At 42.8% G+C, this 26,909-nt stretch overlaps 1 protein-coding gene and 1 long non-coding RNA gene across 2 annotated transcripts; one reads left to right on the forward strand and one right to left on the reverse strand.

The window, feature by feature from the left end:
* Positions 1–133: 133 nt before the first annotated feature.
* On the reverse strand, positions 134–24,589 carry Alas2 (5'-aminolevulinate synthase 2). The gene is made up of 11 exons (XM_041646981.1): positions 24,503–24,589; positions 19,496–19,691; positions 18,171–18,293; positions 17,173–17,283; positions 13,856–14,078; positions 12,949–13,133; positions 10,252–10,431; positions 6,421–6,585; positions 5,170–5,438; positions 3,597–3,759; positions 134–422 (listed from the first exon to the last, which is right to left on the reverse strand). Exons 2-11 carry the CDS (start codon positions 19,674–19,676, stop codon positions 259–261), a joined length of 1,764 nt encoding a protein of 587 aa, XP_041502915.1. The 5' UTR covers positions 19,677–19,691; positions 24,503–24,589; the 3' UTR covers positions 134–258.
* On the forward strand, positions 20,134–26,059 carry LOC121445008. The gene is made up of 3 exons (XR_005973859.1): positions 20,134–20,798; positions 23,137–23,196; positions 26,033–26,059. It is a non-coding gene; the product is annotated as an uncharacterized LOC121445008 (long non-coding RNA).
* Positions 26,060–26,909: the final 850 nt, after the last annotated feature.

Raw genomic sequence — 26,909 nt, forward strand, 5'->3', positions numbered from 1 at the left:
TTTCCTCTTCCTAATTGTGGCTTTTCCTGGTCCAATCAACAAGTAATCTTTGCTTTCCTTGTGGAACTGGGGCTTGTCTGAGTGAGTCAGTATAGTATCATTGCCTGTTCTTTGTTGACCAAAGGGCTATGGATGCTTCAGGTTGCTCTTTATTTTCAGAATCAAATCAGCTAGAAACACACAACAAAGCAGAGAGCAGGAAGAAGCCCAGCCCCAAATGGAGTGCAGGTGGCATGGGCATTCAAGGCAGCTGGCTTCTTAGGCATAGGTGGTAACATATTGGGGCCCCATGTTCCCAAAGTAGGATCTCTCCCACTCACTCATAAGCTCAAAGTGTACGGGACGATGACAGAAATTGCATGCAGCCGCAGACACATCCTGGAGGGGCAGCCCCACCTCAGTCCAGACTAGCAGCAACTTCTCTAAAAGGAGATAGAAGAGGGAAAGAATTAGTTATACTTGGTCTACTAAAACCCTAGTTGCTCTGAATGCACCAAGATCTTGACTCCCACAATCTTTGAGGGAACTTAGGTCCAGAAGTGGATTTATTTGTTTGCTTCAGTGTGACCCATTAATACTATCATTTGTCTGTTGATGCTGAGAAATATGCCTATGACAGGATTTAAAACCATGCTGTACTAACCTTTACCACTCCCTTCATGTAAGTCTAGCAGTGGATCTCTACTTAGAACATCCTAACCTGACAAAGGGGACACTAAAAGTAATCCTACTGTGGTATCGGTTTTGTGAAGTAAGGTGGGGGGGGTGCGTTCCTGAGCTGCATAGGGACCCCGAGGAGGGAATGTGACCCAACTGTAGGAAGTACTTAAGTTGTAGCCCTGGCGTCCATTTTAGCCCCCCCCCCTTTTTTGCCCATCCCTTGTGGTACGGTCTGGTCTTCTGTTCTTAAACACCATCTGTGCTGATGGTTCCAACTTTCCTAGAACTCTGCATCGGTTCCCAGACTTGTATATCCAGTAGCATTTCTGCATCTCTACTTGGCTTCCTAGTAGCCATCTAACATCTAACAACATGGGCCCAACTGAACTGTTCATATCTCTGTCCTTCACAAGCCCGTTCTTCTCACTTTTTCTGCCACTTTATACCATCCGTCCACACCCATCTTGTTCCCCAAATAGAAGAGGGCTATTTCTGTCTTTGGGTATTGGCCTTAGCCTGTTCTCTGGGATGTCTGTTAGTTCTTTACCCAGATAATCACAAACAGTACCATGTAGAAACCATTGAATGCCATACTAAGGAGCTTCAGCTTTGTTTTGTAATCCAGGGGTTTCCGCAAATTTGGGGCTAAACATCCTTATTGGTATAAATTGTTTAGCAGGTACCCCCAATCTTTACTTATTTGTATATTATGTATATTTGTTGTGGCCATCTTGCATGTTAAGATATTTTCTCAGCTTATGGATCATCTTCGGCACCTTACCTTAGAGTCACTGATCCAGGGGCTTAGAAAATAGAACACCTGGCAATGGAGTGGTATTGTTGGGTTTTAGAAAAATCCCAAAGAGAAACAAGGAAAGGGGGGGGGGGATATGTTGATATATTTTCAAGAAACAACACCAGAGGAGGCAAACTGGGTTTGAAAGAAGTTAAAGAGAAGATGTGCAGGATTCAGGATGAGTTGACTATGGGATTGAGTAGCTACATCTCTCCTGCAAAAGGGAGCACGTGGAGCCCTAAGCACTGAGAGCTCCAGGACTAATCCCAGAGCTAGAGAAGAGTCTTAGCCATAGAAGCCCAGTAGCTATGACCTAGTGCCTATGTGACCGTGGACCCGTAACTTTTTATACTTCAATTTGTACTTAATACACAATAAAAATTATAAAAGCATCTCTATCTTATGTATTAAGTGGGTTAATACATTTAAAACAGCGCTTGGCACATGGTTAGTAATGGATATTAGGCAGCTTTATTTGATGTTTTTAAATGAACGAATGGATTATCAGCACCTAATCATCTTCTTTAAAACATGCTGACTATGCTCTGGACAGAATGACTTGTCAATACATGCCCTCTGCTTTCATATCTACTTAATTCTTTTATTCTAGAGTCTTGGCGTTATGTTCACATGTAGTTCAAGGTGGACCACAAAGGCTTGCTCACCTATAAATCCTTTCTTGTACTCCATAGCCACTCAGCTCATCATATTAGAATAGCTGTGTCTATCTCCTCTGCCATTGATTGTCTATGGATATTTCATCAAGGAGACTTAGAATGAGCAACTGCTAAGTGCCAGTTCTTTTTTTTTTTTTTTTTTTAATTTTTCGAGACAGGGTTTCTCCGTAGCTTTTGGTTCCTGTCCTGGAACTAGCTCTTGTAGACCAGGCTGGCCTCGAACTCACAGAGATCCGCCTGCCTCTGCCTCCCGAGTGCTGGGATTAAAGGCGTGCGCCACCACCGCCCGGCTCTAAGTGCCAGTTCTTAGGTCAAAAAATAGACCTTAGGGGCTGGAGAGATGGCTCAGTGGTTAAGAGCATTGCCTGCTCTTCCAAAGGTCCTGAGTTCAATTCCCGGCAACCACATGGTGGCTCACAACCATCTGTAAAGAGGTCTGGTACCCTCTTCTGGCCTGCAGACATGCACACAGACAGAATATTGTATACTAAATAAATAAATATTTAAAAAAAATAGACCCTACCAACATACATACAAGTAATATTATATGGAACCAACAGGTTACATTTAGGAATATATAAGTATTTTTGAAGGGAAGTAAGTAGCAGAACTTGGGAGGGTGTGCAGGGAGAAAATAGAAGGGAGAAACGTTGTAATTAAATTACAGTCTCAAAAATACACCCAAAAGAAATACAATAAACATTGGGTGAATACACCAAATTGTCATCTTTCAGGGTAAAACTCAAACTACTCAGCTCAGCGCTACCAGTCTCTAAACCTAGACCTTGTTTATGTTGTCTTTGTAGCTCTAGATTGACCCACCACTATCCTGCTCTCCTCCCTTCCCGCAGTTCCTGTTCTTAGTGGTTGCTTTTGAGACTTGGCCTCCCTAGTCCGCCCACTGGCCTTAAACTAGCTGTGGCCTTGAACACCTGATCACTCTGCTTCTAACTCCAAAGTGCTGTGGTTTGTGCAGGCAAGCTCAGCTGTTACTGCTCTTCACATGTAGTGCCTCCGCCACTTCCTCCTTGCCTTTGTGTTCTTTCCTCCTCTGGGAATACCTCTTATCAACCCTCTTCTCTTGGTCCAAACCCACTCACCTAGTAAGGTTCAGCTTGGAAGTCCCTTCCCCCTAGGAAGGCTATCTTGAATCCTGAAGGTAGTTTAGTATCCTCCTCTGTGCTCCCACAACTTCCCTAGGTACTGTCTTTCTTAATGTTTGATCTCACCTGATAGCGTTGTTTGTATCCACTATTGTTTGTGTTTCTTCTCCCCAACCAGACTAGAACCCAGTGAGTCTATGTGCTGTTTCCCTTTCATTTGTGACCCTGGTGCAGAACCTGGTACACAATGAATGCTTCTAGAAACGTTTTCCAAATCAAGCAGAATCTAGCCTCTCAAGCTTCTTTGAATCCTGAGACTTAAGGGATAGGAAAGTATAGACACCCATGCTGAGAACTTACCCACAAAGTTTTCCATCATCTGCGGGCTGTGGTGGGGGGAGGGTGCCAAGCGCAGCAGCTCCTCGCCCCGGGGCACAGTTGGGTAGTTGATGGCCTGCACATAGATGCTGTGCTTGGAGAGCAGGAGATCACAGATCTTGCTGTTGAGTGCTGCATCGCCCACCTAGGCTCAAAATAAAGGCCTTTCAGTACCTCTCACCCTGAGCCACCACAGCACACTAGCTCTGTGAAGGAGGAGGAGGAACCCAGATCAAGGAACAACCACTGAATTTGGGGTCAAGTTGTTTTTCATAAAGGGCTGAGGCAGTGATGCCTCCGGAATCTCTCTCAAGGGGAGCCCAGAGCCAGCAATGCAATTTGAAGAAGGGATGGAGCTGGTGTCTTGTGTTGATACTATTTGTACAACAAGCACATTGGTGAAATTGGAGTAGTCAGAAAGCCAGGGTACCTCTGAGCTGCTGTTACTAGGTTAATTTAAAAATTGCAGTTAAAGCCGGGTGATGGTGGTGCACGCCTTTAATCCTAGCACTCTGGAGGCAGAGGGAGGCAGATCTCTGTGAGTTTGAGACCAGCCTGGTCTACAAGAGCTAGTTCCAGGACAGGCTCCAAAGCCACAGAGAAACCCTGTCTCAAAAAACCAAAAAAAAAAAAAAATTGCAGTTAAAGGGAGTGACTCCAGTTGGCCCTCTCTATATCTGTGTTCTTTTTCAAGTATTCACCCAGCCTCAGCTTTGAAAAAAGAATATCTTTAAGTCTCTCCTTGTTGATGTTTCCCAAATAATACAGTTTAATGGCTAAGTAGTTTTTGTTTGAATTTGGTATTACTGGTGATCTAGCAATTAAATGTATTGTGGAAGGCTGAATAGATTCTATGGAAATGTAACACTGTTTTGTACAAACTGAGGAGAGCATTTCTGGATTTTGATACGGGCTGTGGGAGGTCCTTTATGGATACTGAGAGGTTGCTCTTCTCTCCTCATCCCCAAAATTGTCATAAGAAGTGTCCTTCTTAGACCCTGATTTAACTGACTTACATAAATAGATGTCATTTAAGAAAGGAACAGTGGTTCATTTTAGAAGTAAGAAACATTTAAACACAGCTGGCAATCCAAAGTACCAGCTAGTTCTATGGCTGGTTTTGAGGTTTTGGTTTTTTACCTCAAACCAGAACAAATTGGTAGCCTTTACTGTGTGTTGTATGCTTCAACATTTTCTAGTCTATGTTTCCCTATCTTCAGTCTAAGTATAACCCACTAAACTGATTCCATGACCCGCTAATAGTTTTTAATAAACAACTTGAAAAACACTAAATTATAAGCTTATGATTTTGAGGATCAGAGCAATTTAGTAATGGCAAGGCAATGATTGATGAAAAAAGACAGGTTAATCTATAATAGCTAACTTTTCAAAACAGAGACCAAAGGTATACGTCTCTGGTGTATGTGGCGGGGTGGGGGGTGGGGAGGTCATAAGAAAGCAAAGTGTTGATTGAAGGGGCAAAGTGGTTTACTGGAAATAGGAAGGCTTCAGGAACAGGAGGTGGGGAAGGCAGGGGGAATGATGGAATTCTCACCCTGATGGGGATGATGTGACTGGGACAGGGGATGACAGAAAACCCCCTGTCCATTAGTAGCTGGCGCATATGCTTGACGTTGCGCTGGTGTGCCCGCCTCAGGGCTTGCCCCTCCTCTCCCTTGAGTAGACGCACAGATTCTAGAGCCCCAGCGAGCACCATGGGAGGCAGGGAAGTGGTGAAGATGAAGCCTGCAGCATAGGAGCGCACCATGTCCACCAAGTCCCGAGTGCTGGCGATATAGCCACCAACGCAGCCAAAGGCCTTGCCTGCAAACGAGCAACAGAAGTTATGCACAGACCTGATGAGCAGTCTACAGAGGGGCAGACTAATGCCCCAGGTAACACAGGCAGGTAGACCAGAAGCTGGGCCTCCAGACTCCCTTCCCAGTGCTCTGCCCATCTCTCCTGTGCATGGCAGAGTTGATAGTTCTGTGGTTCTGAGATAGGACTGCCACATACTGCCATATGCAGTGACTAGATAGGAAGGAACAGGGTGGGGACCTTTAGTTGGTTAGAGCCTGAAAAATAACTAAGATGAGACTTGGGGCTGGTGTTGGGAAGGAAAGACTTTTCTTCTTATTCTAGTTGGATCCAGCTGTCTGGTCCAGCTCAGGAGCCTTTTAGAAAATCTTTTCTAGACTTTCTCAGTGACTATGCAGTGGGATGGGGAAGAGATGACTTGGTAGGGCAAAGCTTGAGGTTATAAATTCTTTCCCAGCCACTCCTGTGGCTCTACACTGGAACTAGAAATGGGTCTGGAGGGGGCACTTCTCTGGGTCGCATGTAAGGGAGCCCCGAAGTGTTTGCTCACTGCTGACTAGTTTTATGTCAACATGACATAAGCAAGAGTCATCTGAGAAGAGGGACCCTCAACTGGGAAAATGCCTCCATAAGACTGGGCTTGTAGGCAAGTCTGTAGGGCATTTTCTTATTTAGTGATTGATAGACAGCCCTGTCCATTGTGGATGGAACCATCCCAGGGCTGGTGGGCCTGGGTTCTATAAGAAAATAGGCTGAGCAAGCCATGAGGAGCAAACCAATAAGCAGCACCCCTCCATGGCCCCTGCATGAGCTCTTGCCTCCAGGTTTTCACCTGGTTTGAGTTCCTGCCTTGACTCCCCTCTTCCTGCCTTGACTTCTCTCAATGGGCTGTAATTCTGAATTTGTAAGCCAAATAAGCCCTTTTCTCTCCCAAGTTGCTTTTGGTCTTGCTATTTCATCGAAGCAATAGTAACCCTAAGACACTTACCAAGAGTTCCAGAGATGATGTCAAGCTTGTGCATGATTCCATCACGCTCCCCAATCCCTGCACCCCGGGTTCCGTACAGTCCTACAGCATGGACTTCGTCCACGAAGGTCAGGGCCCCATACTGGTGGGCCACATCACACAATTCCTCCAGAGGACAGATTGCACCTGAGAAAAGCCCAGGGAAAAAGAGTAGGAAATCATAACCCTTCCCTAGCTCCATTTCCTAGATGGAATTTTCTTCTCATCTAAGTTTACTTTGACTTAGAAAAAGCGTGTTATAGCCAGGGAGGATGGTGTCTGCCCTCATTTGGGAGTATGCCAAGTATCAACCACTTGAACCCTGGCCATACCCCAATCCTTCGTGTTTGTGTTCCGCCCCACCTCATGTATTTATCCATTCTGTCATCATTTTTACTTCATTTTGACAATGTTGTTTCTATCATTTTTAACCTCTCTGCTGCCCCCACCCCTTCTGGGCTTATCCATTGCTGTATAGAGGTGGCAGTGGCCTGTATTATACCTGTGTTTAACTTGACAGTAGTCCATGTCTGCTCTAATTGACTGCAGTCCTCACCGCAGAGCCACTCACCCCCTTGGTCAGCTACAGTTGATAACCCTTCAGCATTTTCTCCCCTGGCCCTCTTTGTGGGTTTCTGTCACTATCTTCTTTTTTTCTGTCCATGTTGGTTTCCGTTTTTCTGTCTCTGCCTTTCTTCTCTCCTACCTCTGCTCCTCACTTTCTCATCTCCTTACTTCCCTCATCTTTTCCTCAGTGTGTTCCTTTCTACTTCAGGTTTTCTCTGGACCCTCGTATTTCATTCCAAGTGTCTTTAGATTTCTACTTCATTGAGTTTCTTGTGTCTCTGTGAATGTAGTTTTTCTCTGAGGAACCTCTCTCCTTCCAGTTCTGTCACAATGTACCAAATCAAAAGCTATCTCAAGTCTCTTCCATTTTCCCCTACCTATTTACTGTTTCCATGCTATTTAGATATCATCTAAATATACTTTGTGGCCATTCTTAATATTCTAAGACCATACTTCTGCTCCCTGGAAATTGCTGATGTAAAGGAAGTTGGAATACAGAAGAAACTTTTTCAGATGGAAGCAGGGGCCCTGGACTAGGATTAAAAAGTATAATGGGGGGGAAAAGGTAGCAAAGCATAAGGGACAACCAACAATAGGAGATGGAACTTGAGACAAGGCACTTCGATGATTCTGGTATCATTTCAGAAGCAGAAACCCACATCTAGAATTGATAGGATAGTTAGGTTCCACCAAAAAATGAGGAGCAGTTCGTTTGCAAGTGTAAGTAGTGTGATTGCAGCCCATCAGAGAAATGCAAATCAAAACAACTCTGAGATTCCATCTTACACCTGAAAGAATGGCCAAGATCAAAAACCCTGATGACAAATTATGCTGGAAAGGATTGGGGTAAAGGGAACACTTCTGCATTGCTGGTGGGAGTGCAAACTGGTACAGCCCCTTTGGATATCAGTAAGGTGGTTTCTCAGAAAATTAGGAAACAACCTACCTCAAGACCCAGTAACACCACTTTGGGGGTATATATACCCAAAGGATGCTCAATCATACCACAAGGACATGTGCTCAACTATGTTATTAGCAACATTGTTTGTCATAGCCAGAAACTGAAAACAACCAAAATGCCCCTTGACTGAAGAATGGGTAAGGAGAATGTGGTACATTTACACAATGGAGTACTATACAGCAAGAAAAAAAAACAACAAAACAATGACATCTTAGTTTGCAGGCAAATGGATGGATCTAGAAAACATCATATTGAGTGAGGTAACCCAGACCCAGAAAGACAATTATTATATGTACTCACTCATAAGTGACTTTTAGAATAAAGCAAAGAAATCCAGCCTATAATACACAATCCCAGAGAACCTAGACAACAATGAGGACTCTAAAAGAGACATACATGGATTTAATCTACATGGGAAGTAGAAAAAGACAAGATCTCCTGAGTAAATTGAGGGCCATGGGAGAGGGTAGAAGGGGAGGGGAGCAGAGAAAAATGTATAGCTCAATAAAGAAAAACCTTGCACTAGAAGCTGGTGAAATGGCTGAGCAAGTAACAGTGCCTGCTGCACAGCCTGGTGACCTGATAGATTTGCAGAACCAAGATGAAGAGTGAACCAGCTTCACAAAGCTGCCCTCTGACCTCCACATGGGCACCCACATAAACATCATACACAATAGTAATAAATACATATTTTTAAAACTTGCTCAAGCTAATAGTTATGCTAGTATTCGAACGTGGACTGTTTATGAATGATGTTTATAGTGTTGTGGTTATAGAAATCAGGAAATAGGATTCTCTCATTTCATTTGGGAAAGTGGCACCTTGACATGAAATGAGGACCTCTACCTTAAATCCAGAAACAGATACCTAAAACACATAATTTCTGGTGCACAGAACCAGCAATAGACAGCTCTGGGCCTCATTTCAATTACAGTAAGAGAAGAGGTGAGAAGCCGGGCGGTGGTGGCGCACGCCTTTAATCTCAGCACTTGGGAGGCAGAGGCAGGCAGATCTCTGTGAAATCAAGGCCAGCCTGGACTACAAGAGCTAGTTCCAGGACAGGCTCCAAAGCTACAGAAAAACCCTGTCTCAAAAAAAAAAGGAAGGAAGGAAGGAAAGAAGAGAATAAAGTCATTTATTTCTGTTAATGTGTAGTAAATGGAATGACTGCCATTGCCTATAATTCTACAACCAGACATTTTACCCCGGAGAATATTGGGGCTCAGAGAGTTTCAAAATTCCCCAAGTTCATGCAGATAATATGTGTCAAAGATTGAATTTTAATCCAAATCTGTCTGACTTGAAAACCCTATTTTGACGCCAGTGTTTCCTAGTGGACCATGGAATCCTCGGCAAGAGTTTGTAAAATTTGCCACTGTAGAGGACAGACACCGCCATGACTGACTTGCATATCATTCCTAATGGGAAGAGTGTCATGCAGGGAAATAAGAGTTATGTAGCCTAGTAAGAAAATAATCATTTTACCATCAAATTGATGAAGCACTAAGATAAACTTTGATGTTCTGTGAGGACTTTGTTTCTTTGTATATTAGAATGTAATAGCTTGTACTATCCTTCCTCCCACAAGAAAACCCACAGAATCAACTAATCTGGCTCATAGGAACTCACAGAGACTGAACCAACAACCAGGGAGCCTGCATGGGATTGAGCTAGGGACTCTGCATATATGTGACAGCAGTATAGTTTGGTCCTCTTGTGGGACTCCTAACAGTGGGAGCACGGGCTGTCCCTAATGCTTTGGCTGGCTTTTGGGAACCTGCTTTTCATACTGGGTTGCCTTGCCCAGCCTTAATACAAGGTGTGGGGGGTGTTTAGTTCTACAGCCACTTGATATGCCATGCTTTGTTTCTTTCCATGGGAGGCCTGCTGCTTTCTGAACAGAAACAGAGGAATGGATTGAGGGGTGCAGAGAGGGTAAAGAGGAGGGAATAGGAGGAGTGGAAGGGAGGAAGCTGCAGTTGGGATGTAAAATAAATAAATACATTTAATTAATAAAAAAGAATTTAATAGCTGCCTCTCCTTTTGCATTTCCTACCTGTATGACCTGTGACTACTCTTGTTCATGTCTCAGTTTCCTCATCTAATAGTAATGATAATAATAGAACGTACTTCATAAAATCATCATGAGGATTTAGTGAATTAATACATGTAAACTATGAATAACTGAATAGCATACTAAACTCCATATGTTAGTTGTTATTATCATCATGTCTTTGTGAGATATTAGTACTAGTAAACATGCACCCATACACATGCATACATACCATCCATGGAATGGACAGTCTCAAAGGCCACAATTTTGGGTGTCTTGGGATTGGACTTCTCAAGAAGTTTCTTCAGGTGGTCTGGGTCATTGTGCCTGAAGACAAACTTGGCTACACCACTGTTGCGAATACCTTGGATCATGGAAGCATGATTGCCTGCATCTGAGTAGATCTCACACCCTGAGGAAGCAAATGTGTAATTGTTTTTTTTTAATGATTTATTTAACTTTATTATGTTCTTTGGTGTGAAGGTGTCAGATCTCGTGGAACTGCATTTTCAGACAGTTGTGAGCTGCCATGTGGGTGCTGGGAATTGAACCCGGGTCCTCTGAAAGAGCAGTCAGTGCTCTTAACCACTGAGCCATCTCTCCAGCCCCCAAATGTGTAATTGTTAAGCTTCTGTGTCATTCCCCCACTTTTACACTCCAGGTATGGCCTGGCAGGAGAAGAAAGACATGGACGCCTAGCCGTGGCCTCTGACTGTCTTGAGGGGAAAGAAAGTTCAGTTTCCCAGTAACTTTGAGTTTCACAATGACAGAGTTTAGTTCATTCTTCCTGACACTTGGAAAATCAAAGCTTGGAAAAGGATTAGCAGAGAATGCTTGTAGTCTCAGACCTTGCTACTAGACTCTCCCTGATCTAGATGACACTTCCCCCTTTTCCAGGTAGCTCCCTCTGTTCATAATTACAGGGACAGATGCGTATCAGGTTTCACTGTGGGAATTGTATGATCATGAACAGTTCACAGCCAAAAGAGCAGACAGTGACCACGTTACTGTACAGGGCACATGCTAAGCACCACAAAAGGGTTTTCTCTATGACATGAATCCAGAGATTCTTACTGGGCTATACTGGGAGGCTAGGGACGGGTGAAATGTGGGAAAGGGATCTGTCTGTTCCATAGAACCCTCAGTTTTCACAGACATCAAAGAACTCTGGTCTTTAATAAAATAAGGGACAACTTCTATTTGAGAAAAATAAATCATGGTTTCTTCCAGGGCTTGACCTGCTTAGCTGGAAGTTTCTTGAGAGCAAAGTCCAAACCTTTTCATCCTTATATCCCTTGTTCCCAGTACAAGGTACATATAAAGCTATGGAAACATTTTTAGTGAGTGAATGCATAAACAAATGACTAATTTATAAGTTGAAATTTATCAAGTGGGAGAGTATGAAAGGCATGTCAAGAGATGACATCTTAGGATTTGGTTTAGTTAGAAGCTATGATGTGGAGTTTACATTTGATCCTAGGGGCAAGCGGGATCCATTAAAGAATTTTAAACAGGGAAAGGAGAAAGATTTACATAAGGAAACATTGTTCTGAATGTAGGAAGAATAGACTATAGGAAAGAACAAACCAAGAAAACAATGTTGGTTAGACGAGAACGGTGGTAGTAGAGAAATGAAAAGGTGTCGAATTGTACTGGTTGAGGAGGAGTAAAGAATTGATCCCCCCAAGATGGTGACTTTATTTAGGGGTTTGGGATGACCTTAGAAGAAGTGTTCACAAAGTAGTGGTGACTTTTGAAGTGTGTAGTGAAGTAGCATACAGCAAGTCCAAACACTTCTCATGCATTGTGCCTCTTATGGGCAGGAGAGAGACCGACTGGTAGATAGTGATGCGGAGCTTGAGGCAAGAGACTTAAACATATTGAAAGCGAGTGAGAGGCTGAAGATGTGGAGGGATCGAGGGACAGATGGATGGAGGCGGCGTGGGAAAGGGGACACACGCACGTGCATGTGCACATACATGGTGGAAGGAGAAGTTACTGGATAAATAGTGGGCAATGACCAGGGCACCAGTGGAAAAGACTAGTCAACAAGAAAAAGGGGTATGTCCTTTACTACTGTAGGAGGCAAAGAATGAGAGGAAAAGTGGAGGTGCATGTAAGTTGGCAGGTGCTTGTGGCTAGGAGTTGAGGATAATGCTGTCTGGTGTTTTCTACTTTCAGTGTAGCAGGAGGTAAAGATGTCTGCTGAAAGGAGAGAAGAGACGGGGATCTGGCACAGTTGTCACAGACACTTGAAAAGCTCTGAGAAGAGGTTAAGGAATGTGACATTTTAGTGGCGCCTCTCTAAGGACTCATATAAGCCCTGGATTGGCATGGATGTGGAACATCGTGTCCATCTGAGATTCAGACTGATAGAAGGCATGTGAGGGGAAAGCGTGGACTAGAGAGTGGAAAGGGAGAAGATGGCTTCTAGCACATAATTGAAGGACTGCCTCTAGGCAAAAAGGAAGAAATATATTTCACAATGAAGGGAAACAATGAAGAAATGTTGGTGAACAGATAGGTTTATGGTTGCATGTCAATAAGTAAGGAAAGCTATTTGGTGGTTTCTACATTATTTTTGTAAGACCTGAGTTATATATTAAGAGTGAAGGGTGGAGGTACAGATTTTGCAGAAACGTTTTTAAAGCTCTGTGGAGACAAAAGACTATGTGTATTAGAGATGGTAAATTTATGGTGTTACTGTTCTGTGAGGTCAGGCACTAGCTATTCCCTGATGCTGGCCGTCAATCTAGGTGTGGTAGGAGTGAAAGCAGAGGGATGTAATCATCCACTCCTAAGTATGCATGGCAGGTGAAAGGGAAGAGCAGAAGAAGCAAGTGAGCCCAAAATAGAGGGGGCAGCAAGTGAGACCGGATGCTCTAGTGCAGGACACCAGCCTCGAACAAATCTCAGGCCTTGCACTCACCTGGCAGAAGCTTGGCCAGTGTAAAGAGAGTAGAATCATTGGCCACAAAACAGGAGGAGAAGAGCAGGGCTGAGTCCTTCCGGTGTAGCTCAGCCAGCTCCTGTTCAAGTTCTACGTGGAACTTGCTGGTACCTGAGATATTGCGAGTACCACCAGCTCCAGCTCCATGATTCTTCAGGGTCTCCCTGACCCCGAGGAAACAGAAGACAAAGAAAAACAAAAACAAACCTTGTTAGGCACTGAGCGAATACGAAACCCTTCTTTAATGTGGTCAGTGCTAACTTAAGTAGTCCTGAGTGGCTCTCAACCTTCCTAATACCGAGACCCTTTAATACAGTTCCTCATGTTGTGGTGATCCCCAACCATAAAGTTATTTTTGCTGCTACATCATAACTGTAATTTTGCTACTGTTATAAATTGCAATGTGAATATCTGGTATGTAGGATGGTCATAGGCAAACCCTGTGGAAGGGTTGTTCAGGCCAAAAACGAGTCACGACCCGCAGGTTGAGAACTGCTGAAGTGGGGGAAAGAACGGGAAAGGTAGAGATGGAGGTAGAACTAGATACAGCTTGAGTGGTTTGGAAAAGCTAAAGGAAGTTCTCCACCCCTCCCCCCATTTCTCTCTCCTCCCCGCCCCCTCTCTCTCCCACACAGACACACCCCATTCTAGATCATAGACTCAGGGAGCCTTTTTTGGTTTCCATTATCATCCTGCACACCAGACAAACAGTAGTTTAGAGAGTGATGTGTTGACTGACTGAGTTTGTATCTGAGGCATAGATAGATGTACTGGGAAGACCTTGTACAAAGAGATGCTGCTAGAACCAAGGTGTCCACTGCTCGCGTGGCTCCAGATCTTTAGATGTGCCCGCCCCACAGCTCATAGTGCATACTCTGCTACTCACTGTATGGCCTGCAAGACACGAGGGTGCCTGCTGATGCCCAAATAGTCGTTACTACACCAGACAGAAACATCCTGTGAGGCCATAGATGCCTCAGAGAAGTGTTGGGCAAAGGGGTACGCATCAGCCCAGCGATTCACAGTCTTAAACACACGGTAGGTGTGGTCCTGTTTCTTCTCCATGATCTTGTCTCTGAAAAATTGGTCATAACCAAAGACCTGGCTTCCTGCAGGAGTAGAAATAGAGAGAGGAATAATTCAACTCAACTCTCTTCCTGACTAGTCTTTATTTTACTCATGTTGATTTTGGGCTTTTTAATTCTCTTCCCATGTATTCATTTATTTGTTCAACAGATGTCTTACTGGTTCTTTAACTTTTTTCTTCTGTTGTTTAATATGATATTAATGCCTGTGTATGTGCACACATTCAGGTGTGTTCATGTCAGGGTGCATTGTGGAATTCAGAGAACAGCAGCAGGCATCAGTCTCTCTTCCCCCTTTGTTTGAGAGAGGGTCTCTTGTTCACTGTGGCATGCAGCAGACTAGCTGGCCCTTCCATTTCTGAGGATTTTCCTATCTCTCCCTTCCACCTCTCAATAGGGGCATGCTGAGATTATCTGCATTTGCTTGCCCGTGGGCTCTGGGTGCTCAAACTCAGGTTGTTGTTGTACTTGCACAGCAAGCATTTTACCCACTGAGCTACCTCCCCAGCCCTGGCTCACACTAACTCTCTATTTCACTCAGCCATCCCTTTGCTAACTCACGGGTTTAGTCAGGCTTTCCACTCAGCATGGCCTCACCTTTCTTTCCAGAGTTAGTGTGGAAGATGCCTTACAGGAGTTACTGCTTCAGTCTCAGAGAAAGGAATATTGCTAGGTCCGGTTTCTACTCATGTCTCTTCTCACCTGATAGCTATGTGACTCTGAACCAGCAAAGAATCCTCTTTACTGCAAAAATTAAACACTAGAAAACTCCCACGAATCTTCCAATTGGTAAATAGGCTGCTGGACTGAATGAAAAATGAACTGGATGAAAAAATTCAAATGGACACTAAATACTTCACATCCTTAGCCACCAGGGAAATGCAGATTTAAGCTGAGTTTCAATTCCATCTCACTTCAGTCATAATGGCTATTGTCAGGAAAACAAATGGTAACAAATTTTGGCAAGTAGGCAAGCAAAGAGGAGCTCTTATACACCAAGGGTCAGAACCTAAGCTGATTCAGCAACTATGGAAATCAGTATGAAAGTTCCTCGGAAAAATAACAGGGATTAGAGTGATGACTCTGTAGCTCATGCTGCGTCAAGTGTTCAGCAACCACATCAAGTGGCTTACAACTTCCTTTAACTTCAGCTCCAGGGGATCCGGTATATCTGGCTTCCAAGGGCATTATCACACATGTGCATGCAGAAGCAAATGCATGCATGCATGATTTTAAAACGATAAAAATAATACTTCAAAAGAATCAATTAAAAATAGGACTACTGTATGACATATCACTTCTAAGCATATACCTAAATGACTCTTAAGTCAGCATACTACAAAGATACTTGTACACCCATGTTTATAACTACACTATGCACAGTTGCTAGCAAACAGAGCCAGCCGTCAACAAATGACTGGATAATGAAGATGTGATAAATATAAAACAGTGTAATTTTGTGCAGCTGTAAAAAATGAAGTCATGTTGGAAAATGGATATAGCTGAAAATCATTATGTTAATAAAAGCCAGACAGAATGACAAATGCTCCATATGTGCTTTCATATATATGTGGGACCTGAATTTAAAATTGTGTATTTAGTGTATACGTTTGTACATGTGTATTTGTAGGTCAAAAATTAGAAAGGGAACCATAGGTGGTAGAAGAGATCTTAAGGGAAGTGGGAAGTAGAGAAGGCAATAGAGTACATGTAACAGGAAAGCAAAAAGAAAGGGCTGACTGGTAAAGAAGGGGAATCAGGTGAAGGAGGAACACATGAGAATAAAATATAATAACATGTGTATGATAATGCCAAGTGAAACTCATTACTTGGTATGCCAGCCAAAACAACTCAATTTTAAAAAAAATCTTTTTAAAAAAATCATCTTTTTTTGTTTTAATGTCCTCATATGTAGAATGGAGCTTAGAATTCTTCCCTTGCTTAGTTGTGAGAATCTAATGACAACACTAATATTTGGTATGTGGTAATAATACTGTCCTCAGAGGTCTATTAATAATAGTGGTTGTAATTAAAAATAGCTAGTGTTTTATTATATTATCATAGCCAGCATTAATGGATGCCTAATACATGTAGAACCTACTTCCAGGAACCATAAAGATGCTAACTTATTGATTTCTCACATCAACACTATATGGAAAGTTCTATTAGTATCTTTATTTTTGTTTGAGGGAACTAAGGCATAAAAAGATCAGCTAACTTGACCAAGGTCATGTAGCAATTAAATGCCCATGAAGTAAGTGACACATTGGTTCAAGTAATGAAAAAGTTAAAACCATGAATTTTCTTTGGGTATATTCATATGGCTATAAAACTAGCATGCAGCCTTAAGTGGAGGAATACAAAAGCATTAGCAACAACCTTAATTACAGGTTCTTGTTTAAATGAATACTTTCGTGTCTACACTATGGAACACAATTCAGCCATTAATGATCCTTATGTAGCTCTGTGTTGATGGCCATGAAGTAAGTAATAATTGATATGAGGTCGTATTCTTAAGTGAACAAAGCAGCGCAGTAAACTCTGGAGGTAATCGGGTCATAGTTCTGAAAAACCATGAGTATGATTAAGAGAGTGGATGGGAAATTCTCTCTGTCTCTGTCTCTCTATCTTATGTATGTGTAGCCATAGGAAGGTGTGTCTGGGAGAAAACACAACAAAAAGTTAATGGTAGATGATAATTTACTCTTTATTTCTCTGTATCTCTTAAAAATAATTCCTTATTTGTATACTAGAAAAATGAATCAATCCCACTATGAAAAATGGATATAAGAGGCAGAAAGGGTGAGAAACTTTGAGGGAAATATGGAAAAATAATGGAGGTAAGCTTAGTTTTTAATGAGACCTCATAACAAGCTAGGAATACTACATTGCTATAAGTGTAATTTATTTTTCCTTATAAACTATTGAGGTAAGTGTTCGAATGACGTGACTTAGTTACAAAATCCACAGATCCAGCAAGACCAGCACTAATGCATAATTTTAAAATTTTTTTGGTTTAAGAAAATATTCCCATTTTCTTTTTTATCCTGTGTCATGCACCCTTTCAGTAGCTACTTCACTCTTCCCATGCCCATTCTTTCCATCTTGACAAACTCACCAGTCATATTGTTGTGAATCAGGTGTGTAATCGCCCTTTCAATCTGCTCTGGGTCCTGGAAACTAGGGAATGGTTGGCTTGGGATGCTTGAATCCAAGGAGCTCAGCAGGTCTACAAGGGAATAGGGAATTCATTGGCGTGAAGAGAGGAAAAGAGATAGTATCTGTTGTCTTCTTTAGGTTCAGTGTAATGCATAGCTATAAAGTTTAGAAAGTAGAGATGCCTCCCGGGGAATGCTTCTGCAAAGTAAGCTTCCGCTCATCTCCTAGAATGTCTGGAAGCCTTCCTTAAGGGGATTCACTTCCCATTGAGAGTTGCCCTTGTGTAAGGTAACCAGGAAATGCACCCTAAGCCCTGCACTTGAGAGATGGGTGTGTTTTAGTCTTCATTTTTGAACATCCTTAAATTTTAGTCTCTAACTTTTTTGTTCTTAGTGATAATTCAAAGTGACCTGTGAAAGATGCCAATAGGATGGCCAGGTGTGAATTGTCTTGAGTGCTCTGTCTAGGTTGTTCTTGAACTCTCTATCCTTATAAAGAATAATTTGTTGAAAACAAAACTTTATTTGAATTCATTTTAATAAAATTGATAATTCAGAATACTTTTCAGGGAAGAAAGGCCAATTAATTCACACTATGTCGTGTGAAAACTAAAGGGTGTATCTATTCTCTACCCCTTTTCCTTCATACAAACCCAGACTCTCATAATATGGTCTTGCTAAACTTGGAATCCCAGTTCTTCGAAATCCACTTAGCTGCCTGGGAGAGAGGAGGGCCCATTTTAGACTGACAGCTAAAAGTTACGGGAGTTTGTACCTGTGTATGTGTTGAGGAAATGGACTTCAGTGCATGGCCTAATCAACTGCCTCATATGACTCCCTGCAAAAGACTCAGACTGTCCATCATGGAATGTATACAGTCTTCCCTTGGATTTGCTTAGCCCAGAGTATGATAAAGTGGGATCAATCATTAGGAATAGAGGTGGAGGTCAACTCCAACCTGTCTTGAAAGTCTTGACATCCTCTTGGACTTCTGGGGCTGCCTTCTGCACAATCTTGCTCTTCCCATCTTGGAGTTCTGACATCATGAAAGGACAATGGCTCTTGGCCCAAGACGGAGAGTCTACATAAAGGTAAGAGAGTAATTCGAGGTTCATTCCTTAGCCATACATTCTACTCAGCAATGATTACTGAGACTTACTGTATTCCAGAGCTCTAGCTCAGGCTATGATACAGATGAGAAGTTAAATGAATCTGGTCTTATTGCTGACAGAGTTTCTAAGCAGGGAGAAGTAGCATACTCTGACAATACATTGGAAACGGTGGGATGGGAGAAAGGACAGGACAAATGAAATCTAGAAGATCTAAGGGATGGGACTAAGAGGTGGTATTGGCTAGGCTAGGGGTCTAGGCAGGCTTTGCAGGAGCAAAAATGCCCAAATTCAGTGTTGAATGAGAAGGAGGAGAGGAGATAATAGTATAGGGGAAGGTCATATGTCACAAGCAAATGCAAGGAATCATAGGACAAGAAAATCAATTTGAGCAATTTTAACCTTTTAGCATGGGTGAAGTATAGTTTGTGTGCAAAGAACATGAAAATAAGACTCAATAGCAGCGGTTCTCAGCCTGTAGATCAGAACCCCTTTGGGTAATGAACGATCTTTTTACAGGAATGGCATAGCAGGTATCCTGCATATTGGAAATTTATATTACAATTCATTGGTCCTCTTGTGGAACTCCTAACAGTGGGAGCAGGATCTGTCTCTGACTCTTTTACTGGTTTGGGGGACACTTCTCCCCATACTGGGCCGCCTTGCTCAGCCTTAATACATAGGGAGGTTCTTAGTCTTACTGCAACGTGATATGCCATGTTTTTGTTGATAACCATGGAAGGCCTGCCCTTTCCTGAACAGAAACAGAGGAAGAGTGGCTTGGGGCATGAGGACAGAGAGTTGTGTGGTGGGAGTGACTGGGAGGAGAGGAAGGATGGGAAACCATGGCTCGGATGTAAAATAAATAACAAATAAATTTATTAATAAAAACAATTTATAACAGCAACAAAATTATAGTTACAAAGTAGCAATAAAAATAATTTTATAATTGGGGGTTACCACAGCATGAGGAACTATAAAAAAGGGTCACAGCATGAGGAAAATTGAGAACCCCTGCTCTAGAAAGACACTGGCAGAAGACACAGCCAGAGTCTATTGTTTTGGGTCAATTCATTCTGTCTTGAACTCTCTAAGCTATTAAGTCATGATAATCAGACCTAGAATCTTGTCTTTATGACCCAGACATTCCCTTCTGCCAATAACCTCTTCTTACCTCCTCCAGCTTTGGTTGCCTTACGGTGGATTTGAGAACAAGTTGGTCCATGGGTGGCCAGGATGGGGCAGCGTCCAGTACCAAATAGGAACTGGTAAGTCTTAGCCACTTTACCTAGGAAGCCTCGGGGGCCCCTAGAGAGCACTGGACAGGACTGTAGCAACACAGCTGCTGCCACCATCTTGAGCCCAGAGTCCTGTAGAAATTGTGGAAGAGAGGAGATTTTCATCATGAGGCCAAAAACCAGGTAAGTCGTGCCTGTGTTTAATTCTTTGCCTTTAGTTTCCCATTCAAAGTTTGTTGCCTTCCTCAGAGTCCTCTATTATCCTTCTGAGAAAACAATCGTAATGTTAAATATGAGGGAGAAATGAGAGACACCAGTAGATAAAGGGACAAGGGAGAGATTTCTAAATAGAGATCAGAAAACCCGGACTCTGACTTACTCTGACACCAGCTGCTTAGTGATTGTGAGCATCACCGATGTGCCTTTGTGAATGACATCTGACAGTCAACCTTTGACCAACACTTGAGGTCACTGTCTTTCTAAGGCTATTGTCCTCATCAGGGCGTCATGGTGCACACCTTTAATCCCAGCACTTGGGAGGCAGAGGCAGGTGGATCTCTGTGAGATTGAGGCCAGCCTGCTACAAAGTGAGTTCTAGTACAACCAAGGCTACACAGAGAAACCCTATCTTAAAAACAAAAAAAAAAAAGCAAAACAAAGACTATTATCCTCCACCAAATGAAAATTTGGCCTTTACTGCAAACAGATACTATTCACCAGAGCTCCTGGGGAGTGTCCTGCTTTGTCTTGAGAATGTTCTACCAATGACAGAGAAAGAGATTGAAGCCAGCTGTCAACTTCAGGAGATCCAGGAAACAGGAAAGGGCAGGCATGCGCCCTATAGGCTGTGTACCACTAGGTTGATATTTTGATGTGTTTGAATTTTCTCCTGACTTTTGGTTAGACATAAATAAAGGAGGCGATGAAAATAAGACCTAAGAAGGCTGAAAGACATAATCTGTGTGGATCAGAAAAGAGGACAGAGGCCAAGGTAGAGAAAGATAGGGGGAATCAATAGAAAAGACAGAACAAATGACATGTAACTGTCGGTGAGTGTTGGCTGAAATTTGGAGTAAGTTAATAATTATGATCTTAAATATAGAGAGAAGGTAAGAAGGGGACGAATCAAGACAACCTCAGAAAGATAAAGATAAAAGAAGAAAGAAAACAAGAGTGTGATGGTGGAGGAGGAAGATCAGAAACTGAGAAAGACTTCAAAGCTGGAAAGAAGGGAACAAGGTAGGTAGAGATAAAACAGCCGTGGAGAAATACAGAAGATAGGGAGAGATAAAAAGACAAGAGAAAGAGAAACAGGGAATATACCAGTAGGGACAAACAGAGATACATAAGGGAAATTGTGTAGCCTAGAGTAATATATAAAGACTGAAAATTAAGCAGTACAGCAAAGAATCCATCAAGTGCAGAGTGGGACACCAAGATGAAAGGGGAGGGTTAGACAATAAAGACTTAGGGGACCATGACCCTACTGGGGGTGGTGGAAGAGAAACTGCTTGAAAAAAATAAGTGGATTTAAAAAAAAAATCAAAAGATCAAGAGAGTGATAGGGGCAGAAGAGATGGCTCACTGGTTCAGAGTAAGTACTGTTCTTCCAAGTTAGATCTCCAGTACTCATGTAGTATGGCTCACAGTTGCCTGTCACTCCAGCTCCAGGAGATCTGATGTCTCTGGCTTCCATAGGCCTGGTACTCACATATACACACCTCTCCACAGAACCACACACATACACATAATTTAAAATAGTAAATCTGTATTTAAAAAGGAAACAGGTGGGTATAGGGGAGGAGGAAACATATAAAGAGGTAAGATTGAGAGAAAGACAGAGAGAACAAGAGTGAGAAACAGATTGGAAGAAATGGGCCAATTGTAGAGCCAGAATCAAAGGGTGGACAAGATAAATAATAATACAAAAGGGGAGATGTGAGAGAAAGTGGGACGACTGAGCCCCCAGCTCTGCCAAGAAAGCTACTGAGCAGTCTCTGAGCACCCTCAGTGTATAAAGCCTTATTATGGGAGGGACAAAGGAGTAGGAGGAATTACTGGGCCTATCCTGTTGGTAACTTCTTTCATCTCCCTAATGTCCCAGAGCAATCACACACCTCTTACTTTACAAAGCAACCCAGTCATGTTATTCCATCTTAGAACATCCTCCCTCCTTGTCCCAGGCTGTCCCAGCAGCCTGAGTTAGTTTGTGGGCCTGTGCATATGGGCCCTCTAACAGCAAGAAGCAGACAGCTGATGGGAAGGATTAAATGAAAAAAAAAAAAAAAACAAAAGCAACAAAAACCATGTGAACCCTTCAGCACAAAAAGTTTGATTTTCTTATTTAAATTCTGGTTTCCTCGCTTCTTTGTTCAATGTTTTAGGGCAAGGCACTTCTCCTTTCTGGTTTTGGCTTTGATGAGTCGTCAAATGTGAGGTAATTATGTCTACATCAGTCCATTGATTGGATCCAGTGCCTACCTCATATCTAGAAATAAGAGTCTCCCTTCTGACTGCCTGCCCATGAAGGTTAAAGCACTCAAGGCTGAGCCTGCAGACCAAAGATAAAGCCCCCAGAGTTTATCGCCTCAGGAGTCTGACCACTCCCTAAGATGAGCCCAGGGTGTGGGAGAGAAGAAGAACCCCTTCCTGGAATCACGTCTGAGCATCTGGCCAAGGCTGCCTCTGCCAATCTGTAGTGAGTCAAGATGCATAGCCCAGGTCCTTACAAGTTCCTATGAACTTCTCTGGCATCAACACTGACAACAAAAGCAACAATATTGAAGTATATAGTAAGAAGGAAGGCCCTTGAGACCAGAGGCAAAATATAGGCCTGCTCTGAAATGATGGGGGATGAAGACCTGTTTCCCATGTACAGAAACTGAAAAGGTCAAATATACTCATCATCTCTATGGAGCTATTCTAGTGAGGGTCCTGGGGAAAATACAGAGTACTTCTTGACATGGATTGAGTTCTTGAGTTACCATTGAGCTTCAGTTACACCTTCTCTTGTCTTTCCTGATCTTCCTGGGAATCATTATGACCCATAACTTTGTAGTGTGTGGTTATTTTGGGCACTTTGTCCACTTCCGAGCACTACTTAATGAGAGAAGGGAATGGCTGAAGTTGAATGCAGGCAGCCTTTCAAGCAGTTGAGGGTATTAAGAACATAGACTCTTGGCTGGGCATTTTGACACGCAGGAAGCTGGGACAGCAGAATCCTGAAGCCCATGGCAGCCTGTGATGTATATTTCCAAGTCAGTCAAGACTCAGTAGCAGATCTTTTCTCAGTAACAAACCTAAACTCTGGAGCCAAGGAGTCGCACCCTGACTATGTCAAGCCAAGTATGAAAAGCTGGAGATGAAATTTTTTTCTCTTATTATAATTTACTGTGTGTGAACTTGGGTTCCCCCTGGCCTTCCCCACCCCTCACATACCTTCTGAACCTTCGTTTCTCTACAGACATTGTGTTAGATAGGAAATTTCATAATTTCCCTTCTGGTTCCGATATTCAAACATTAACCGAGCTCTTACTGTTGTAAATGCTCCAAATACAGTGACTTATTCATTTCTCAGGACAATGTTGTGAACCTGAGGCCCCCAAAGATCGAATGACTCACCCCGGTCAAAGACCTGGTAAGTGAAAAAGAGCAGGGTTTCAACTCAGCCAGTCTGGCTCAAGAGACCCCTAGCTTAGACACTGTAGATCCATGATCCAAACATTACATATTTTCTTAGCTGGGAGCTTGATGGGCTTGACTCTAGACACCAAGCCACTCTGCTACAGTAATACAAGCCCCTTTACTATGCATTTATCTTTTATGGCAAATGGCTTTCTTCAAATGTTCTAAAGTAGGATTTGAGGTACTATTGAACATTTATTAATTCCACCATTAAATGATTTTCACATCCTACTGCATAGAAGAGATTGTCTAAAACAAAATCAAAGAGATCGTGGTGAATTTTCAGGCCAGGTGGCATCCTTCCTTAAAGGTTTGTCCTGCATCTCTGCACTTCTACAATTTTACGTCCGTTTGCATTCCCATAGGCCGGAGAGGCCAGCCACGACTCCATCCCCTTGGAGAAGTCAGAAGCCACCCTTGCAGAGTTTCTTTCCCCTGGCTCCCATTACTTGTGGCCTGCTGTTAAGAATCATTTAAGTCTGGAGGAGAGAGAGCCTGTTACTTCTTCCAGGAGCTGGAAACATCAGGCCTTACCTCCTCTCCTAGTACCATTTCCTACCGCTGGAAATCAGAAGAGAACAGAAACAGAAGAATTTAGATACCCAAGCCAAAACTAAGAGATTTGTGGAAACTGTGGACAGGTGCTCTTGCCACAGGATAAATGGCCTGCCTGGGGTCTCAGGGTGAATTAAGATGAGACAACACAAGTCTCTTGCCTTTCTGCACAATGACAGCATTCCTTTTCCACCCTCTTCCCTTTATTTCTGCTAATTATTCAGCCTCTTGATCCCTCCCATCTTGCCTTAGCATTCTTAACCCCCTCCACCAAACCCTCCAGTTCTCCGTCCCTAGATCTGACCCCCCCCCCCCCAAGGCTCTTGCACTCTGCTCTAGGCCAAGCGGACAGAAAAGGGTCAAATGGAGGGAGAGAAATTTGGAAGAAATGTTAAGATGCCTTCTAGAGAAACAGAGAAGAGACAAGAGAAACAGGAGACTAAGATACAGAGTTGAGGAAGGAGACAGGGAGGGGGAGGGGAGGGGTACAGACAAAATTACATTGAGGGAGAAGAGAGAGTATGAATGCCCGGTGAGTGAGATGAGTGATACTGAAAACTAATAAAGGAGAGAGAGGGCAGAGAGGAAAGCCCAAAACAGAAGCGACAGTTTCTGTTCAATTCCAAAGTCAGGTCTAGTCAGCCAAAGTCAACATGCAGCGGTGTGGGTGGGAGCCTAGAAAGAGGGCTGGAAGCAGCTCTTACCTGTTGCCCTGCACTGAGGACGAACCAAAGACGGTGAGTGCTGTGGGCCAGAAGGCAGAGTTTACCCCTGTCTCTGGCTCAGCCCCGCCCACCCGCCTTCTGCCTTGGCCCTAAGGTTTCCTTGGCCTCTGCTAAAGATAAAAAACAGAGTAGCCTCCTTTCACTTACACACTCCCTCTGTTCTGTCTTTTCCCTTTCTGTTTTCTTCTTCTCCCTCTGGGGTGATCAAATTTAGTTATTTGATTTTGAGATCAGACCATCCATATAGAGCCAGGGCACCTTCAGCAGAATCAACCTGAATACCTCGACCGTAAAGCCCAGAAAGGCTAGTACATGTGCAGAGGGCCCTGAAGTCAGACCTAGAAAACACTTGCTCTTAAAGTTCTAAGCTGTCGGCCTCCATGGGAAGCTGTGTCAATTCAAAAGATGTATCCCTCCAATAAATGTGTGAACATTTGGCACAGTGCCTAGTCGGAGAAATAACAGCTAGTGTTGATTGCCATTACTTTGTACCTCATGCTGTTAATTGCTTTACATTGATTACTTAGCCTCATACGAACCTTAAGGCAGAGGCACTGTTATCTCTATGTTACAGATAAAGAAACTAAGGCTTGGGAGGGGAAGAAAACCTACTGATAATGAGCCAACTAGAGAGTATGTGGCCCAGCTACAAACTCAGAAAGTACAGTTAAAATTTTGGAGTTTTCTGTTTTCTAGTACCTACTCCTTATCTCTTTTTCTCTCATTTCTTATTCTCCATTCCTTTCTCAAGCCTAGAGCAATGGGACTAAGTCATAACTGGTAATTTCATCTCTATGGCAAGTTGTTATCATTAATACTATATCTGCATAAATAAGATGATGGTCCACAAATTGCCATTTCCTTTATCCACATGGTCATATGCCGATAAACAATGGAGGTCTTTCCATGTGAATCCACTCTTTAGTGGAGCTGCAATATTAAGGAATCCAAAGGTATTATAATTCATTAAGACATTCCCTCACTAATGGAAATCTAGAACAGTCCTAGGAATTCCCTCTCTATATTAGGAATAATGTTCAAGTAAATTACTTTGACCATTTATGGAACTGTTCCTACTAAAAGAAAATTCCTGGGCCTATGAGATGGCTCAGCAGGGTGAAAGTGCTTGCTATGCAAGCCTGGGAACCCGAGTTCAATTCCTGGAACCATATGCAGTTGGAAGGAGAGTACCAACTCCACAAAGTTTCCTATGACCTTCACATGTGTTCTGTAGTTTCCCGCCCCCGCCCCTCACAAGAAATAAAATAAGTAAATAAAACTTTAATTTCTGGTATAAAGGCATAAAGAGATTTCAATTTTGATGCTGTCAGTTTTCCTTATTCATATAGTATGTTTCCCCACCAAGTGGTGAGAGAAGAGGGAGAGGGGATACACACACATGCGCGGGATAATTCACCAATTCTATTGTCAAATGCATAAATCACTGTTAAAATTATAGGCACTGAAAGTACCTATAATCTCTGTGTTGCTTTTGTTTCTTTTTCTTAGATTACTAATGAGATTGGACATCTTTTCACACATCTCTTGATGTACCAATCCTGCCGCACAGAATTGGAAACTGTGGGTATACTGTGATATATTTAACCATCTTTTAACAATTGAAGATGGCTTCCAATTCTTCTGGAAGGTGTTTAAAATAGAGATACAGTAGACAGGTAAGATGGCTCAGTGGGTAAAGGTGCTGGACACCAAGTCTGACAACCTGAGTCCTATCCCTGATAACCATATGGTAGAAAGAGGAAACCAGCTCCTGCAAATTACCCTCTCTCCTCCACACATGTGCTGTGGCACACATGCTCTTCTCCCACACAAAATCGATCAGTTAGTTAATGTAATAAATAGAACTATAATAATTCCAACCTCCAGTGCTTTATCTATCTAACCTCTTGCTGCATTGTCTCTTGAGTTCAGATTATCACCCTTGAGAACCCCCCCCCCCAACCCACATAGGATATAGTTCCCGTTTTGGGAACTATCTCCCCTTCCAGAGTTTATCACATCGTGTCCTAGTTGAATTGCTTTATGTCTTTTTCCCCAATCAGATGCTAAGCAACTTGAGAGGGCTCAAAATCACTAGCAAAAAGGTCTCAGAGAGGGGTTTGTTGTATTCATTTGCATCTTTTTCTAATCTTCTCAACCTATTCTGCCCATGCTCAGGGAAGAACTGGGAAGATAAAACCCACCCAGATTGGCATAGCTCCAGTAGTGAAGAGGAAGAATGCTAAGTGACCCAATGGGAGAAACTGGAGCTTCCCCGGCTATTGGGAAGGATGCTTAAGTTGAAACTAAGGTATTCTGTGGCAGGCTAAGAATGTGTTCTGTCGTAAGTAATTTATATACCTAATGAAATATCTTAACAAGCCCA

Source organism: Microtus oregoni, unplaced genomic scaffold (genome assembly GCF_018167655.1).
Source record: "Microtus oregoni isolate MIOR12 unplaced genomic scaffold, Mior012 000153F_000, whole genome shotgun sequence".
NCBI classification, from domain to species: domain Eukaryota; kingdom Metazoa; phylum Chordata; class Mammalia; order Rodentia; family Cricetidae; genus Microtus; species Microtus oregoni.